Source organism: Hyperolius riggenbachi, chromosome 2 (assembly GCF_040937935.1).
Source record: "Hyperolius riggenbachi isolate aHypRig1 chromosome 2, aHypRig1.pri, whole genome shotgun sequence".
NCBI classification, from domain to species: Eukaryota; Metazoa; Chordata; class Amphibia; order Anura; family Hyperoliidae; genus Hyperolius; species Hyperolius riggenbachi.
This window is the reverse complement of record NC_090647.1, coordinates 379,993,997-380,014,720: the sequence shown is the minus strand read 5'-3', so window position 1 is coordinate 380,014,720 and position 20,724 is coordinate 379,993,997. Positions and strand designations below refer to the sequence as shown.

The window sequence follows — 20,724 nt, the reverse complement described above, 5'->3', positions numbered from 1 at the left end:
GATTGGGATGAAGTTCAATTCTTGGTTACGGTTTCTCTTTAAGGACCAGAGACTGCTGGTGCCAGAAACTGCAGCATAACGACAGATCGCCACACATACCCGCCGCTATCACCATCCACACCGCACACCCAGAGCCTCAGGCCACCCACTCTGCTGTCTCTAGGACGGCAGAGCTGCGAGTCGGTCAGGAGCCACTTTCATTGACTGTGTGACCAATGTAAGCCAATGGGAGCTGCTTACATTGATGACAGGGTCAGGAGCCAATAAAATCAGCTTCTGTACGGATCACAGGGCTCTGTCGTCAGATACAGCAGGGAGAGTGAGCTGTGGCGGGAACACAGCATCAAGATCGGCGGGATTGGCGATGTGAAATCTACGCCCTGGTAGGTATTAGAGCATCAAAACAGGGCGTAGATTTCAATCACTGCCATCCTGCAGTGGTTTAGGTAAGGCCAAACACCCCTCCCTCTAATCCTCCCCCCCCATATTGTCGCCAATCTTATCTATTCTGCATTATTAGGGCTCTACCACCTGGAGGTGTTGGATGGACCCTACAAACCAATCTTCATGTGTTTGCACTCCAACTTGGATGGACTGTTATAGTCTTTAAAAGACCTATTTGAAACACACTGCGCTTATTTAGGAATTTTTACTGTGCACACACTGCCCTGGCTGAACGCCTCCTTGGTCACGCTCCTGTAGCTGGGTGCGTACTGCGTATGCACAGTTACAGGCCTTAACTAATTGTGCAGGCACAGAACATTCCTGGCCACGGAAGCAAGACAAAGAAGGCCGCATGCACAGTATGCCCTGACTTGGGGAGGGGGGTGGTGGTGACCTGATAAACACCAAGGGAGCCCATGGACTACAGGTCGCTTGAGAAAGCCCCAAGTAAGTATTAATTATTTTGTTATCTGTCACAGGTTTACTTTAATCTGCACTTGGTTTGAATCAGAAGCTCTGCCTGTTGGTGTACAAGAGAAATTACATTCTTACCATCTGATCTTAAAGGACTTTCGAGCCCAAATAGGTAAAAACAGAGATGTACCTTGATCACTTTTAAATGCACGGAGGACGCCATCCGCACCCTCCGTGCAGTTCCGCCGGGTCCCCACAGACGAGGTCAGGATCCCCTTCCTCTCCCAAGATGGCCACCGAAGCTGGCCGCGGCTGCGCAGTCCGCATACACGTTAGTGCAGCTGCGCAGCTCTAAGGCCTCCCCCCTCGATCCACGCTACTGTGCGTGGATCGGGGGGGAAGGCCATAGAGCTGCGCAGCCGCACTAACGTGTATGCGGACTGCGCAGCCGTGGCCAGCTCCGGCGGCCATCTTAGGAGAGGAAGGGGAGCCCGACCCAGTCTGTGGGGTCGGGAGCGGCACGGGGGGCTATCACACTGCGGGGACCCGGCGGAACTGCACGGAGGGCGCGGATGGCGTCCTCCGTGCATTTAAAAGTGATCAAGGTACTTCTCTTTTTTTACCTATTTGGGCTCGTAAGTCCTTTAACCGCTTCCGACCAGAGACTTTTTGGTCCAAAAACAGGGCTCAACAACATCACGCCGCATGGACCTGCTGCTACTGCCATCTCCCATTTCTGAAGCGCCATCACTATGACAGCAGAGCTCTGTGAGCCAGTCAGGAGCCAATTTCATTGGATACTGACCCTGTGATCAATGTGAGCCAATAGGCTCACAGTGATCACAGAGGCTCTGCAATAATATCTACAGCAGGGCGAGTGGACTGCAGCATCAGGAGAGCAGCATGGTAATTCAAATCTAGGGTAGGGATAACAGGCCCCAAACAGGGCGTAGATTTCAATTACCACGATCTGGAAGCTGTTAAATACTGTAATAGGCTTTATAATTTTTATAAATAGCTCCGATCTCCAAAATGCCAAAAGAGAGCAATATATATAGCTTTAATTTGTGTTACTAGTTGGAATATATAAACTTCTGCTTCTCAGAATCTTTGGGCTACAATTATGTTCCACAGGAAAAGTAAATATATACACACACACACACACACACACACACACACACACACACACACACACACACGTGTTCAAAATTATTCAACCCCCACTGAAATTGAGTGTTTTGGCCAGTTTGACATTTTGACTTGTAAGTCAGACAAATATAACATAACATTTATAATAAAATAACCACAAATGTCTTTTCTGTGATCACATCATTATCAGTTTTATTCATCCCCCAAGTGACATTCCAAAACTTTTGTGGTAGTGTTCTGTGGACTGATGAAACAAAATTAGAACTGTTTGGGCCCATGGATCAACGCTATGTTTGGAGGAGGAAGAACAAGGTCTATGAAGAAAAGAACACCTTGCCTACTGTGAAGCATGGCGGGGGGGGGGGGGGGTGTCAATTATGCTTTGGCGCTGTTTTGCTTCTGCAGATACAGGGAAGCCTCAGCGTGTGCAAGGTACCATGAATTCTCTTCAGTACCAGGAGATATTGGATGAAAATGTGATGCAGTCCATCACAAATCTGAGGCTTGGGAGACATTGGTCCTTTCAACAGGACAATGATCCCAAGCATACCTCCAAGTCCACTAGAGCATGGTTGCAGATTAAAGGCTGGAACATTTTGGAGTGGCCATTGCAGTCACCAGACTTAAATCCGAATGAGAACCTCTGGTGGGATTTAAAGAAACCAGTTGCAGCGTGCAAGCTTAAGAATGTGACTGAGCTGGAGGCTTTTGCCCATGAAGAATGGGCTAAGATACCCGTAGATCACTGCAAGACACTTGTGTCAACCTATGCTTCACGTTTAAAAGCTGTTATAACTGGAAAAGGATGTTGTACTAAGAATTTAGATTGTAAGCTCGCAAGGGCAGGGCTCTCTCCCCCTTTTGTGTCTTGGAAATCATTATACATTTTATTCATCATGTTATTTTTTATCACTGTCATTACCACTTCTGTATTTTGTATTCTGTATCATTTTTTGTATTTTGTCACTAATTATGTATCTTGTATATTAGTGTACACCATTGTCTGTATTATGTACCCCATGTTTGTTTCTTACTTTGTACAGCGCCACGGAATATGTTGGCGCTTTATAAATCAATAATAATAATAATGAATGTCACTTGGGGGTTGAATAAAACTGATAATGATGTGAGACATTTGTGGTTATTTCATAATAAATGTTATGCTATATTTGTCTGACTTATAAGTGCCTCTCTGATTTAATTGTAAACAAGATGACTGAAATGATCAAAATCAATGTCAGACTGGCCAAAACATTCAATTTCAGTGGGGGGTTGAATAATTTTGAACACAACTGTATGTATGTAATATATATATATATATATATATATACATACACACACACACACACACACACACACACACACACACGTGGGGTGACATTGGATCCCTCCTGTCCTTCCATGATGATCTCAATCGATTCCAATATAACGTAAATATAAGGAAAAAGGAGGGTCGGGGAGCATATGTCACAAATAACGAAATCCAAAAATAAGTGAAAATTTACAAAAATTTATTAATGTTATAATTAAACATATCAAAAAAGCACCAATGTAACCTGCCAAGAAGCCACGCTCGGCCACCAATCACACATCAAACACACCACTGCCTGAGACCACCTAGTATGGTCAGGGATCCCAAATAAAAAATAGGCCTAGACAAGTATGTAGTAAAAAAATGGGGGTAATAGGAAAATGATGGTTGAAGCAAGCCGGTACAGATAACAGAAGCAGAGTGAGTCAATGCATCCAGCAGAGGCTAGAAAGCCAATATCGCATCTGCAAATCAACAGTTCAGATGAAACAGCACAGCCAGCATGGACAGATGGAATGCAAGTAGCAACAAGCACAGATCAAAAGGAATGGAATAAAGCATGAGCCATACTATACCCAATCCTGGTACAGCGATGCGGAGTCCAGTTAGCTCCTGAAGGTTGTCTGGTCGCTCAGCCCCATGTGTAGAAGCCCAAGGCTGGGGGAGTGATTAAGAATCCAGTAAAGGAGTCAGGTCCAATATGCTGATATAGCAGGCTGTGATGGCTGTAATGATCAAGCAGAGTCCCATATGGCAAAGTCCCATGTGTGCAGGAAGCTAGTAGCCTTTCCAGGTGGAGGTCAGAAAAGTGCCTCAGGCCAGCAGAGGGTGGATGCGGAGGGTGGGCGGGTGGCAGAGCAAGGCAGTCATGTGCTAACACCACGCCGGCAGCCCTGACATGTTTCGCCGGGTCTACCGGCTTTTTCGAAGGGAGGCGTGGCTAGAGACGTGTGCCGCCAGAGGCTCCTTATAGGGCCGCGTCATCAGCCGCGCGCACGCACGCATGCGTAATTACGTACGCGTCAACCAATGCGCACGCGTACACATGCGCACTAACGCGGCGATGGACACGCAGCTCAGCCTCGCCCCCACCAGAGCCCAATAGGCAGGCCAGACAAATTAGGTCGGCCTGATGCGTAGGATGGCAAAAATACGTGAGAGGGCAAGGCGGGGGCGAGGGGAAAGGGGGCCATATGGCGGCACACGAGGACAAAAGAGTTTTTTTATATATGTGTAAACAACCAAACATATATGAAAATAAAGTAGTGCAAAATCATGCAAACACAACAGACACAAGCAAACCAGAAGAAATGTATATATAACATAGCTCAGAGTCAGCAAATATTATCATGCTACCATCAGCGACTAAAGAAGTTGGATCATGGGGGACTGTGAAAACACAGTGCCAAGATCTAAACCGTGCGAGAAATCAGCGCACTCAAAGAGCAAAAAAGTGAGCAACAACATATGCCAGCTATAAGCGGCGAATGTCACAGGGAAAAACACATGGAGGCAACAGTTCGGAGCATGTACAAGCCCGCAAACACAGGGGGCAGTGGAGGAGCAGAGCAGCGGAGGGGGGCAGGGAAAGGGACAGCAGGACAGGTAGGAAAAAGTGATGAGCATCAATTAGGCAGAAAGGCCGCAAAACCGACTCCACTCTAACATCCAGTTTGAGATCACATATGATCGGTTTGAATTAAATTTTCTTGAAACCACAATCAAACGATGTGGAGAGACATTGGTTTCAGATTTTTATCGGAAGCCCACTGATCGCAACCAGTTGCTCCGCTTTGAGGCTAGATTCACAGTGGGACGTTGCGTTTTGATGCCACGTTAAAGTCGCACCGCAAGCTTACAACGCAACGCGCCCAAAAAGTGGCAACGCAGCGTTACCGTCACATACAGCAGATACAGTAAAAAATATAGGCAATGAAAAGTATGCTTCCAAGTTATTACTGAGCATGTGCAAACAGTCCAATGCAGCTAATAACGTGTATAACGCACTGCATGCAGTACTTTTACTTAACGTGCAGCGTTAGACACCAACGCAACGTGTGCACTGTGAACATGGCATTGATTTTTCATTGCAGTGAGTTGTTCTGCGTTAAATGCTGTTTTAACGCGCGACTTTAACGTCCCACTGTGAACTTAGCCTGAGAGTTTTCATCCTCCTGCTGTCTTCCGTTCGGTATCAAGGAGCCAGTTGCTCCGGGTGGATAGGATTGTAACCGACCATGGGGTACTTGATAGTCGAAGACAGCAGATGGCAGATAAACTCTCAGAGCGGGGTTACCCTCCCAATCTTATTCAGGAAGTACGTGATGAGATATCTGGCCCTGATGGGAATGCCAAGACCAGGGCTCCTCGAGGTGCACGCTTACCCTTTGTTTGCCAGTTTCATGGTTACTCTAACAAAGTTTTTTCTAGCATCAAGAAACACTGGCACATATTGGGTGGTGCATATCCAGAAATTCCTGAGTTTGGTTCACCTCCAATACCTGCCTATAGACGCAATGAAACTATAGGTAGTAGATTGGTGAGGGCCTATATTCCCCCAGTTCCATCAGAGACCATCAGTTTTTTGGGTCCGAAACGCAAGGGATCATTTCCCTGCCTCTCGTGTAGTGAATGCCAACACATGATTAAGGGATCTGTTTTTGGGAGGACTTTCAGATCAGACATTTCCTCACCTGCCAGAGCTCCTTTGTCTTCTATTTGTTGACTTGCCCTTGCGGCTTGAAATATATTGGTGAAACCACACAGAGGGTGCGGGATCGCATCTGTCAACATAGGAGCTCTGTCAGGGGGGGCACCTCTGATCTCCCGGTAGCGAGACATTTTCGCTCTATGGGACATAGAGATGTGGATCTCAAATTCATGGTCATTGACCATATACCTAGACCTAAGAGAGGGGGCGACCGGGTTCTGCTTCTTAAAGAGAATCTGTATTGTTAAAATCACACGAACGTAAACATACCAGTGCGTTAGGGGACATCTCCTATTACCCTCTGTCACAATTTCGCCGCTCCTCATCGCATTAAAAGTGGTTAAAAACAGTTTTAAAAAGTTTGTTTGTAAACAAACAAAATGGCCACCAAAACAGGAAGTAGGTTGATGTACAGTATGTCCACACATAGAAAAATACATCCATACACAAGCAGGCTGTATACAGCCTTCCTTTAGAATCTCAAGAGATAATTTGTGTGTTTCTTCCCCCCTGCAGTTCTCATGCACTGAAGTTTCAGGCTGCTCTTTTCTTCCTGCAAACAGCTTTGCCCTTGTTTGTAATTCTTCAGTATGTGAAAGCCCAGCCAGCTCAGAGGACGATTTATCCAGCTTATAAGAGAGAAGAGAGAAGCTGCTCTAATCTAAATAATACACAGGCAGTGTGCAGAGAGGGGCCTGGAAGGGGGAGTTCATAACAGAACCACAACACTGAAGAACTTGGCAGCCTTCCAGACACAGGCCGACAAGTCTGACAGGGGAAAGATACATTGATTTATTAGAGAGACTGTGATAGCAGAAAGTGCTGCAGTTAGCCAGAACACATTAGAATAGCTTTTGGAACTTGTAGGATGATAAAAAACAGGATGCAATTTATTGTTACGGAGTCTCTTTAAAAAGAGAGAGGTCATGTGGATCCACAAACTGGGGTCCCTACACCCACTTGGCTTGAATAGGGACTTCGACCTCCATTTATATTTATAATGTATTTCTTTAATATTATAGGTGGATTGCTATAAGATTAATCATGATTGAACGACACTGATCGGATACAGACACAGATTTGAATCATGGACTGAAATTGGATGAGATAAGTGTGGATTTAACACTTATGTCTTATTGTATATATAATTTTGTTAGTTCCCCTTTAAGGGGGTGGATACTCATATTGTCATTTCCTGTCTGCACAGGTATATATTTGCATATGTTGTATTGAATCATTTGGCATTGAGAAAGGTTGTGGACAACCGAAACGTCTGCCTGTATAATATTATTGCTCAATAAAGAGCCGTGTGCTGCAACTCCTCGTTTTTGTTCTATATATATATATATATATATATATATATATATATATATATATATATATATATATATACACATACACACATATATATTTCTGCTTTTGATCAATGTAACCACTTCAGCGCTGGGAACAGTATATCTATGCCCCTCCAAACTTCACTTCTGCATCTGGTGAGTAGATATATGTATCCCCGCCACTGTCCGCACTCCCGCGCTTGCTCCCGCGCTCGTTCATGTCACTGCCCGCTCGCCCGGAGATCAATGAATGGGAACGTAACTAAGATCCGGTTGCAATGATCGGCGGCTTCTATGAGAAGCTGTGATCATTCTGTAAAAAAAAAAATTCCCACCCACCCTTCGTATGCTTACAGGACGAATAAACAAAAAAATGACTGAGGACGTTTTATGGCCAAATAGTAAAAATTACACCTACATACATTGATCTTTATACACAGACCCAGAATTACATGTAAAATTAACTCCTTCCTTCCCACACTCTTCTCAAGGTAGCCCCAATTTTTTTTGTATGATTAAAAAAAACAAAAAAAACCCAACAAATAGTTATCTTAGGGAGTGAACTTTTTTTTTTTAAACACTTAAAGAGACACTGAAGCGAAAAAAAAAAATATGATATAGTGAATTGGTTGTGTAATATGAATAATTACTAGAAGATTAGCAGCAAAGAAAATATTCTCATATTTTTATTTTCAGGTATATAGTGTTCTAACATTGCACCATTCTATAATATGTGCAGATTACACAACATTCAGCATTCAAAATGAGTCTTTCAGAGCAGTCTGTGCACTAATGACCTCTCCTCTAGCAGAGAAAAAGAAAACAGTTGAGATAATAAAAGTCAGATAAAGGCCCATACACACGTCGGATTTTAGCGAACGACCCGTCGTTTGAACGTTCCGTCGTTCGGACGTTTTCGCGTCAAATCCGACGTGTGTACAGACTATCGTTCGGGTGATAAGACTGGTTACCAACGATCCGCCGGGCGGATCGCTGGTAACCAGTCTTATCACCCGAACGATAGTCTGTACACACGTCGGATTTGACGCGAAAACGTCCGAACGACGGAACGTTCAAACGACGGGTCGTTCGCTAAAATCCGACGTGTGTATGGGCCTTAACAGCCCTCTCCATGACTAAACTTAGTGGGAGAGTTAATGGCTTGCTTGCATAGAGATAACAACTGGAGTTTCTTAACTCTTCCTGTACTGGAAACAATTAGACTGATGTATCTGATCTTAATGTTTTATTTCTTAGCTGTACTACACATACAAATCATAATATCATAATTTTTTTCCCGCTTCAGTGTCTCTTTAAGGACCACAGGCATCCCCCCCCCCCCCCCCAAGTGACCAGGCTATTTTTTTTTTTTTACAATACAGTGCTCAGCAGGTTTAACAGCTCGTTGCAGGGCCATACAACTTAGCACAAAAATGGATCCCCCCCTTTTCTGCCCACCAACAGAGCTTTCTGTTGGTAGGCTCTGATCGCTACTGCAGGGTTCTTTTTAAATTCATTTTATTCTTATTTTAAATAAAATTGTGTATTTTTTCCTCCTATCCCCTCCCTCCCCCTATGTCCAATCAGGGCGATTCTCTCTTCTAGGCATCAGCCTATGAGAGGGGATTGCTAGAGAGCACTCAAGGGGACAGCCAAGTCACAGGGCTATCCCCAGTACAGCGCTGCATTACATCACAGCACTGTACAATGAAAAGAAACAGCCGTTTCTTTTCTTTTCAGTCTGCTAGTGGCGATCACTGCTACCAGACTGTTCAGCTTCGTCACTCAAGTGGGGATGCGCGGGCATCGGCGCGCGCGCGATCCCCTGCACTCTCCTCCCCCAGGACTTGATGCCTTTCGGCATTAGGCAGTCACAAGGAGGTTAATATTTATGTCAAAAGGCTATATTACTGTTATTTTTTAAATTGTGGGTGTGTGAATAGTGATGGCCGCAAAACTGAAAAAAAGTTGTAATAGGAACATGATTTAAACTGTAATAACCAGTACAAATGGGCAAATAAAATACGTGGATTTTAAATATTGTAGCATGTATTATTTAAAAGCTATAATGGTTCGAAAACTGAAAAATATTTTTTTTCCAATTTTCCCTATATAAAACATTTAGAGTAAAATAATTCTTGGCATAATGTACCACTCAAAGAAAGCCTAATTGGTGGCGAAAAAAAACCAAGATATATTTAATTGTGATAAGTATTAATTGTGATAAGTAGTAAGAAAGTTATTGGCGAATGAATGGAAGGAGCGCTGAAAGGTGAAAATTGCTCTGGTGCTCAAGGGGTAAAACCCCTTCAGTGGTAAAGTGGTTAAACCTTCAAAAATGTAGGGCATGGGTAATTTACATTTTAGTCCCACTGGCAATGTATAATCTACTTGTAAAAGCACTTCATGTAATGTGACATTGACCTGTGATATGTATTCATTTTAAAACCTTGATGCAGTATTACACAATACAATAGTTAGATTTTTTTTTATTATTCCACACAAGAAACATAACTGTCTAAGTCTACAACATTGTCATTTTAAGTATTAAACATGAAAGTGTGGTGGGATGATGGAAGAAAGACATTAGTGCATCAAGAAAATATGAAAGTCCAGCTACTGCATTCTAAGGGACTGTTTATTAGTGCTACAACACAAAGGAATCAATGGTGAAGAGGTGTGAGCCACACTGGTAGTCTTGATGGATTTACTAGTAATGTACTATAAACCACAAGTGTGATGATCTTTAGCTGTTCTTTGCCAATGTGGCAAAAAGGGTCAGGCACCACCCTGCCAGTGATGCTGAGTACACTAATGGTATTTAGAGAAAGCATGCAGAGACAACTCTTCTTCCAAACAATTGCTCACATTCTACATTAAACAAACATTAAAGTACCCCTAAAGCATTTTAAAAATACATATTTACATGCCTTGGTAGTAAGAAACATCAGGATAGCCCTCAGACTTCCTCTATCTCCTTACACCCCACTGTTCCAGCAACTTTATTTGACTGGAGCCAATCGAATAAGCTTGTTCTGGCTTTTGCTCTCGGCTGTGGACAAGCAAATCCTGAATGGCATGCAGCAGCAAAAAAAAAACAAACTGTTCACAAGCCGCGTTGTTCTACTCGGCACAAGTTTAGAGCTGCCCTTTGCTGAAACAGTGGGTTGTAAGAAAACAAGGGAAGCCTCTTGAAAATACAGAGGCCTCCCTCTACTGTGGTAAATATCTAGTTTTTATTTCTAAAATACTTCAGGTGTATGTGTCCTTTAAGCTTGTGCTTCATCCTGGGATTCTGGACTATTCTCCTTTGGTAGACTATGATGAAGAACTTTGTGGTCCCATCCCACGGTGGTAAAAACGGAAGGATTTAGTGGTGACCATGCCACACCTGTTACAAAATCATGATGGGAATCATTCCTGAAACTATAATAAAAGGAAAAGGAAAATTTATAAGTATGTTGATGAGTTACTGTTTCAGTCTCTGCCATTAACAGGAAACAAAACCTTTACACAACCTTAACCCTGTTACATTTTGTATTAAAGCGTAATATAACCCTGCATTTCAACTTTGCTCTAAAACATTATTTACAGTATATTATATGCAACCAGCATTTTTTTTTTACTAGACCAGCATTGGAAGGGTTACACAGGGCTTTAAAGTTCTTGGAGATTTCTGCAGACGCATCCGAACTTGAGATAGATACATTTTGTTTACATAAATGTATCTAAGTGTTGAATGTGACTCATCTCTCTCACTGAGAAGGAGTTGGAGGACAGCCAAAGAGTGTGTAAGGTTTCTAAATATATACATATAACTAAATAGAATGTAACTATCTGAACGTCTGCATATATCTCTACGGAACTTAAAACCTCTGTGTTTAACCCTTCCAATGCTGGTCTAGTAAAAAAAAATGCTTTTTGCATATAATATGCTGTAAATAATGTTTTAGAGCAAAGTTGAAATGCAGGGTTATATTCCGCTTTAAACTATCCTGCAAAGTTTATAAAAACACACACATACATATACACATACTGTATATTAGTACTTCATATGAGTCCTATATGAGAAGGTGAAAAAGAATAATGCAAGTTGCCTGACTAATGACTGCATATAAACTGAAAATATTTTTCATTAGAAGCACTATTCAAGGGAAACTCAACTTCTATAAAGGGGAAAAATTCCCTGAAGGTCAACTCTATAAATTACAAGTCATTAATAAACATTATTATATGTGCTTATGTTTTAAGTATCTTGGAAGACATTTAATATTTATATAGCGCCAAAATCTTCCACAGTGCCGTACAAAAGTACTGTATATACTCATGTATAAGCCGAATTTTTCAGCACAAAAAATGTGCTAAAAAGTCACCCTATTGGCTTATATGCGAGTCACTGCCACATTGTTAGCAGACTGTGTAGCCGACACCACTGCAAGGACCGCCGCTTGCCGGACTGATCTCTATCACTGGCCAGTGCATCTTAACCATACCCTGGGAGAAAGTGAGCTGGTGCTCATCTACATACACGCAAGTATCCTCGTTGGATTATGGAAGTTTATCATATAACTGTATATGGAATTCTCCTGTGACAAAGTGTTGTTTTGGACACCTTCAGAGATTTCACATAGATTGAAAGAGTCATCCTAGTGTGGAATGGAGTATACAAAGAAATTGTCTAGTTCATCGTTTAGGCATAGTTACAGGTCGCACTGTATGTGGTGACATGAGATGGCGGCAGGGGTATTTTAGTGGCAGTGCTGTGGGCAGTTAGTATAGGCAATGGTTGGGAGATCGTTACACACAAAAAACTGCCACTACACCCATTTAACCACTTGGGGACCACAGTGTTAAACCCCCCTAAAGACCAGGCCATTTTTCTGTTAATAGGCCACTGCAGCTTTAAGGCCAAGCTGCAGGGCCGCACCATACAGCACACAAGTGATCCCCCCCCCCTTTTCTCCCCACCAACAGAGCTCTCTGTTGGTGGGGTCAGAGTGCCCCCCAAATGTTTGTTTATTTCTTGCTATTTGTTTTTTTATTAAATGTTCCTTTTTTTTTGTTGCTTTTACATATTCCTCCCCTCCCTCTCACAGCCAATCCCTGTGATCAGCTGTCATAGGCTTCAGCCTATGACAGCCGATCACCGCTGATACTCAGGAGGGGTCACAAGGCTCTCCCAAGTACAACACTGCTGTAGAATGCAGCGCTGTACACCCTAATTAGACGGCGGTTTCACCGTCTAACAGTCTCCGAGCGACTAAAGGCGGAGCTCCGCCTACCAAGCAGGAGATGCGCATGCAGCGTGTGCGTAATCTCCTGCAGTAGCCGGCCCCAGGACTTGACGTCAATTAGCGTTACGTGGTCCTGGGGTTGCCGTCGCGGTCACGCCCATTGGCGTGACACGGTATTCAGGTAGTTAAGCATACAATGAGCGCTCACTGCTAGTTTATGGGTTTAAATTTGCAATATGTTTGATGGATGCCTGCTAAGGCATTATTAAAGACTTGGTTTGTAGGTACTTCGAGACATAGAGCAATTTTTCTATGGTTATGTGGGTATATACATTATGTTTGCAATGAGGTTGCGCATTATATTTATATGATGGCTTTATTCCAAATTATTATGCAAATTGTATTTAAGTGTCAAAGATTAAATATTTTGTCTTTCAATTAAATTTGTGGATGGTATTGTGTCTTAGGGCTCTTTTGATCACTGAAATCAATCTTGGACACCTCTGATAACTAGTTTTCCAGGTGAGCGTTCTGCTGTCGAAAAGTGTGAAATAGCTGAATGCCTTGGACAATGTATGATAACCTTTATATTTCGTGAACACTTAAAGGGAACCAGAGAGGATGAACTATACATACCTGGGGCTTCCTCCAGCCCCACACGCACGGATCGCTCCCACGCCGCCGTCCTCCGCTGCCTGGATCCGCCGCCCCCGGGTCCCGTCATTGCCGTGAGTCGGCCGGCGGACGCGGCCAATTCTCCGCATCACAGGGTGCTCTCTCCATACAGATACGCATGTGGCTGCCTACTGCGCAGCCGCATGCGTACATGTATGGAGGGAGCCCCTGTGATGCGGACAATTGGCCGCCTCCGTGGGAAGTGACGGGCCTGGTACCGGCTGATCCAGGAAGCGGAGGACGGCGGCGTGGGAGCGATTCAGGCTTATGGGGCTGGAAGAAGCCCCAGGTATGTATAAAATCTTTGCCTTTTTTCACCCCTCGTTCCTCTCTGGTTCCCTTTAAGCTTGATCATCGTACTGTTAAATGATTTGTGGCCGACTCAGAGCACACAAGGTTTTGTGCAGATAAAAGAAAAATGAGGAAGGGTTCTGACAAACAAATATATAAGATTAAGGGCTAGTTCACAGTGCTCAGTTGCTTTGCAGAATAATTCTGCATGCCAACTCACTGCACACACAATTCTATGGGGCTGTTCACAGTACAGTACTGCATTGTAACTGATAGGGTTATTCTAACTTGCTGCATGCAGGCTTTGGGCTTGATTCACAAAGCGGTGCTAACAGTTAGCACGCTGGTGAAAAGCCTTTTATCACGCCTAAACTCAGTTTAGGCATGATAAGTTTAGGTGTGACAAGTTTAGGCGTGATAACTATAGCATCAACTGGGTTAGCACCGCAGTGCACAGCTGATCAAAAGTTTTGCACTAGCAAAGTCTGGTGCACTTCGCATAGAGTGTAATGGCGCTGCTTTGCGTGCGGGACTTTGCGCGCGATCTAAACTTATCACGCCTAAACTGGCTTTTCACCAGCGTGGTGCAATGGTCATCACGCCTAAAGTCTCTAACTGGGTTAGCACCACTTTGTAAATCAAGCCCATTGTGTTAAAGTCTATTTCCAGTCTCCATTGCAGTTCACACTTATTATAATTGTGTGTTCTGCAACTGACCATTGTGAACCTAGCCTAAGAGAGCAGCTGATAATATGCAATAACAAAGTAGCAAACAGGTATTTGAAGTTGCTGATGCCTATGGAGTCCTGTGAACATCAAGGTGCAGGATCCTTCAGAAGATTGCAGTTATGCATAAACCTTCTACTCGGCCACCCCTAACCAATGCTCACAAGCAGAAATGGCTCCAGTGGTCCCAGAACTGCAAACAGTTTTGTTTACCGATGAGTGCCGTGCAACCCTGGATGGTCAAGATGGATGGAGTGGTGGATGGTTGTTGGACAGCCACCATGTCACAGCAAGGCTGGGACATCAGCAAGAAGGTGTCAGAGTCATGGTTGGGTCGGAATCATGGAGAGAGAGCTGGCCGGTCCCTGAAGGTGTGAAAATTACTTCTGAAAAGTATGTGGCATTTCTGACTGTCCACTTTCTTACATGGTACTTAAAGAACCGTGCTTTCCATGACAAAATCATCTTCATGCATGACAATGCACCAGCTCATGCTGCAAGGAATACTTCTGCATCATAGGCAGTTATCAGCATAAAACAAGAGAAACTCAGTGTGGCCCTCATCCTCCCCTAACCATCATAGTGGGAACCTTTACAGAATCCTGAGGCAAAAGATTTATGAGGGTGGGAGGCAGTTTACATTCAAACATCAGCTCTGAGAGGCTATTGCGACATCCTGCAAAGAAATTCAAACAGAAACTCAATAAACTCACAAGTTTCTGAAGCTGCTATCAAATAAGGGGTACTATGTTAATACATAACATGACCTGTTAAGATGTTTTTGATTGAAAACATAACGATATATCTATGTAAACTACAAAGTTACGGAAATAAGTAGACTACTAGTTCTGTATAATCAACTGTACTGCTATACAAGATAGAGATATTCTCAATGTTTGCACTATATATGTATCTTTTTAACCTATTTTGGTTCCTGGACATAGAAACTACGTCCAGGAACCATGCGCGCTACCGCGCGCTCCCGCGGCCGATCACGCGCGTGCAGCGCACTCCCGGCCGCGGATTCGGTAGCCACGGAATCAATGTATCGGGCTATGGTGCCCGATCATTGATTCCTCTCCCCCGCTGAAAAAGCGGCATCTTCTCTCGGAAGCTTCGCTTTTTCTGGCCGTTCCCTCCCCGATGCGTCACTCTAAGCGTGTGTTATGCTTAGAGTGACGTCATCTAAACAAACTCATGGCCGCCATCTTGTGGCCAAAAAGTAAAACTACAACAAAAAGTAAAAAAAATTAAAATCAACACACATTTACATTAAAAAACTTTGGTTTACATCCCACCCTCCCAAAAATACCCAAATAAAATGTTTAATATAAAAAAAAACCCATTACAATAAAAAAAATGTAAATATTTACCTAAGGGTCTAAACTTTTTAAATATCAATGTAAAGATGAAATATTTCTATATTTTTTTTTATTTTAAACTTGTAAATAGTGATAGATGCAAAACGGAAAAAATGCACCTTTATTTCCAAATAAAATATTGTCGCTATACATTGTGATAGGGACATAATTTTAACGGTGTAATAACCGGGACATATGGGCAAATACAATACGTGAGTTTTAATTATGGAGGCATGTATTATTTTAAAACTATAATGGCTGAAAACTGAGAAATGAATTTTTTTCTGTTTTTTCTTATTCTTCCTGTTAAAATGCATTTATAGTAAAGTGGCTCTTAGCAAAATGTACCCCCCCAAAGAAAGCCTAATTGGTGGCAGAAAAAACAAGATATAGATCAGTTCATTGTGATAAGTAGTGATAAAGTTATAGGCTAATCAATGGGAGGTGAACATTGCTCAAGTGAAAACGACGGAACGCGAATGGGTTAAGCAGAATATTTCTATGCATCTAGCTGTATTCTTTAAATAACTAATTCAATTTCTCTATCTGTAAATTAGCTTTCATGCAGTTAAAACTTAATGTTTAAAAGATGTTTTTGATTGAAATAGCTTTTGGTTATAGTAAATATGACCTCCTAATGCTGCAAATTCAACAAATGACCATTTTCAGATCTTTAACCACTTCCCGACCGCCTAACGCACAGGGGCGGCCGGGAAGTGGAGCCCTTAAGGACCGGCTCACCCACAGAGGCGGCGGTCCATTTAAGGGCATGGGCGGAGCGATCGCGTCATCCGTGACGCGATCCTCCGCCGGCGCCTGTCACCGCTCGCCCGCCGCAACATCCCGCCGGCTATACGGAAGCGCCGGCGGGATGTTAACCCCGATCGCCGCATACAAAGTGTATAATACACTTTGTAATGTTTACAAAGTGTATTATACAGGCTGCCTCCTGCCCTGGTGGTCCCAATGTCCGAGGGACCACCAGGGCAGGCTGCAGCCACCCTAGTCTGCACCCAAGGACACTGATTGCCCCCCCCCGCCCCAGATCGCCCACAGCACCCCTCAGACCCCCCCCTGCCCACCCCCCAGACCCCTGTTTGCACCCAATCACCCATCAATCACTCCCTGTCACTATCTGTCAACGCTATTTTTTTTATCTCCCCCCCTGCCCACTGCACCCTCCTGATCACCCCCCCACCCCTCAGATTCTCCCCAGACCCCCCCCCCCTGTGTACTGTATGCATCTATCCCCCCTGATCACCTGTCAATCACCCCCTGTCACTGCCACCCATCAATCGGCCCCTAACCTGCCCCTTGCGGGCAATCTGATCACCCACCCACACCAATAGATCGCCCGCAGATCCGACATCAGATCACCACCCAAACGCAGTGTTTACATCTATTTTCTCCTCTAAACACCCACTAATTACCCATCAATCACCCCCTATCACCACCTGTCACTGTTACCCATCAGATCAGACCCTAATCTGCCCCTTGCGGGCACCCAATCACCCGCCTACACGCTCAGATTGCCCTCAGACCCCCCCTTATCAATTCGCCAGTGCAATATTTACATCTGTTCTTCCCTGTAATAACCCACTGATCACCTGTCAATCACCTGTCAATCACCCATCAATTACCCCCTGTCACTGCCACCCATCAATCACCCCCTGTCACTGCCACCCATCAATCAGCCCCTAACCTGCCCCTTGCGGGCAATCTGATCACCCACCCACACCAATAGATCGCCCGCAGATCCGACATCAGATCACCACCCAAACCCAGTGTTTACATCTATTCTCTCCTCTAAACACCCACTAATTACCCATCAATCACCCATCAATCACCCCCTATCACCACCTGTCACTGTTACCCATCAGATCAGACCCTAATCTGCCCCTTGCGGGCACCCATTCACTCGCCTACACGCTCAGATTGCCCTCAGACCCCCCCCTTATCAATTCGCCAGGGCATTATTTACATCTGTCCTTCCCTGTAATAACCCACTGATCACCTGTCAATCACCCATCAATCACCCCCTGTCACTGCCACCCATCAATCACCCCCTGTCACTGCCACCCATCAATCAGCCCCTAACCTGCCCCTTGCGGGCAATCTGATCACCCACCCACACCAATAGATCGCCCGCAGATCCGACATCAGATCACCACCCAAGCGCAGTGTTTACATCTATTGTCTCCTCTAAACACCCACTAATTACCCACTAATTACCCATCAATCACCCCCTATCACCACCTGTCACTGTTACCCATCAGATCAGACCCTAATCTGCCCCTTGCGGGCACCCATCACCCGCCTACACGCTCAGATTGCCCTCAGACCCCCCCTTATCAATTCGCCAGTGCATTAGTTACATCTGTTCTTCCCTGTAATAACCCACTGATCACCTGTCAATCACCTGTCAATCACCCATCAATTACCCCCTGTCACTGCCACCCATCAATCACCCCCTGTCACTGCCACCCATCAATTACCCCCTGTCACTGCCACCCATCAATCAGCCCCTAACCTGCCCCTTGCGGGCAATCTGATCTCCCACCCACACCAATAGTTCGCCCGCAGATCCGACGTCAGATCACCTCCCAAGGGCAGTGTTTATATCTGTTCTCTACCCTAAACACCCACTAATTACCCATCAATCACCCCCTGTCACTGCTACCTATCAGATTAGACCCCTATCTGCCCCTAGGGCACTCAATCACCCGCCCACACCCTCAGAATGCCCTCAGGCCCCAGCCCTGATCACCTCGCCAGTGCATTGCTTGCATCTATTCCCCCCTCTAATCACACCTTGAGACACCCATCAATCACCTCCTCTCACCCCCAAGCACACCTACCCATCAGATCAGGCCCTAATTTGCCCCGTGTGGGCTCCTGATCACTCGGCCAAACCCTCAGATCCCCCTCAGACCCCCTTCCGATCACCTCCCCAGTGCATTTATTGCATCTATTTTCCCCTCTAACCACCCCCTGAGACACCCATCAATCACCTCCTGTCACCCCCCTAGCACTCCTATCCATCAGATCAGGCCCAATACAACCTGTCATCTAAAAGGCCACCCTGCATATGACCAGTTCCACAAAATTCGCCCCCTCATAGACCACCTGTCATCAAAATTTGCAGATGCTTATACCCCTGAACAGTCATTTTGAGACATTTGGTTTCCAGACTACTCACGGTTTTGGGCCCGTAAAATGCCAGGGCGGTATAGGAACCCCAGAAACGGACCCAATTTTAGAAAAAAGACACCCCAATGTATTCTGTTAGGTGTATGACGAGTTCATAGAAGATTTTATTTTTTGTCAAAAGTTACTGGAAATTGATTTTTGTTTTTTTTTCACAAAGTGTCATTTTTCACTAACTTGTGACAAAAAATAAAATCTTCTATGAACTCGCCATACACCTAACGGAATACCTTGGGGTGTCTTCTTTCTAAAATGGGGTCACTTGTGGGGTTCCTATACTGCCCTGGCATTTTAGGGGCCCTAAACCGTGAGGAGTAGTCTAGAAAACAAATGCCTCAAAATGACCTGTGATTAAGACGTTGGGCCCCTTAGCGCACCTAGGCTGCAAAAAAGTGTCACACATGTGGTATCGCCGTACTCAGGAGAAGTAGTATAATGTGTTTTGGGGTGTATTTTTACACATACCCATGCTGGGTGGGAGAAATCTCTCTGTAAATGGACAATTGTGTGTAAAAAAAATCAAACAATTGTCATTTACAGAGGTATTTCTCCCACCCAGCATGGGTATGTGTAAAAATACACCTCAAAACACATTATACTACATCTCCCGAGTACGGCGATACCACATGTGTGGCACTTTTTTGCAGCCTAACTGCGCTAAGGGGCCCAAAGTCCAATGAGTACCTTTAGGATTTCACAGGTCATTTTTGTTTCAAGACTACTCCTCACGGTTTAGGGCCCCTAAAATGCCAGGGCAGTATAGGAACCCCACAAATTACCCCATTCTAGAAAGAAGACACCCAAACGTATTCCGTTAGGAGTATGGTGAGTTCATAGAAGATTTTATTTTTTGTCACAAGTTAGCGGAAAATGACACTTTGTGAAAAAAAACAATTAAAATCAATTTCCGCTAACTTGTGACAAAAAAATAAAACTTCTATGAACTCACCATACTCCTAACGGAATACCTTGGGGTGTCTTCTTTCTAAAATGGGGTCATTAGTGGGGTTCCTATACTGCCCTGGCATTTTAGGGGCCCTAAACCGTGAGGAGTAGTCTTGAAACAAAAATGACCTGTGAAATCCTAAAGGTACTCATTGGACTTTGGGCCCCTTAGCGCAGTTAGGCTGCAAAAAAGTGCCAATCATGTGGTATTGCCGTACTCGGGAGATGTAGTATAATGTGTTTTGGGGTGTATTTTTACACATACCCATGCTGGGTGGGAGAAATACCTCTGTAAATGGACAATCTTTTGATTTTTTTTACACACAATTGTCCATTTACAGAGTTATTTCTCCCACCCAGCATGGGTATGTGTAAAAATACACCCCAAAACACATTGTACTACTTCTCCCGAGTACGGCAATACCACATGTGTGGCACTTTTTTGCATCCTAACTGCGCTAAGGGGTCCAAAGTCCAATGAGTACCTTTAGGATTTCACAGGTCATTTTGAGAAATTTTGTTTCAAGACTACTCCTCACGGTTTAGGGCCCCTAAAATGCCAGGACAGTATAGGAACCCCACAAATGACTCCATTTTAGAAAGAAGACACCCCAAGGTATTCTGTTAGTAGTACGGTGAGTTCATAGAAGATTTTATTTTTTGTCACAAGTTAGCGGAAATTGATTTTAATTGGTTTTTTTCACAAAGTATCATTTTCCGCTAACTTGTGACAAAAAATAAAATCTTCTATGAACTCACCGTACTACTAACGGAATACCTTGGGGTGTCTTCTTTCTAAAATGACAAACACACCCCACAAATGACCCCATTTTGGAAAGTAGACCCTTCAAGGTATTCAGAGAGGGGCATGGTGAGTCCGTGGCAGATTTCATTTTTTTTTGTCGCAAGTTAGAAGAAAAGG

At 44.1% G+C, this 20,724-nt stretch overlaps 1 protein-coding gene across 1 annotated transcript in view; it reads right to left on the bottom strand.

The window, feature by feature from the left end:
• Positions 1-9,834: 9,834 nt before the first annotated feature.
• WDR77 (WD repeat domain 77) overlaps positions 9,835-20,724 on the bottom strand; it is a 348,371-nt gene continuing 337,481 nt past the window's right edge. The window contains exon 9 of the mRNA XM_068269747.1: positions 9,835-10,789. Within this exon, the coding sequence (XP_068125848.1) occupies positions 10,633-10,789 (157 nt within the window). The 3' untranslated portion in view covers positions 9,835-10,632. The remainder of the gene's footprint in view (positions 10,790-20,724) is intronic.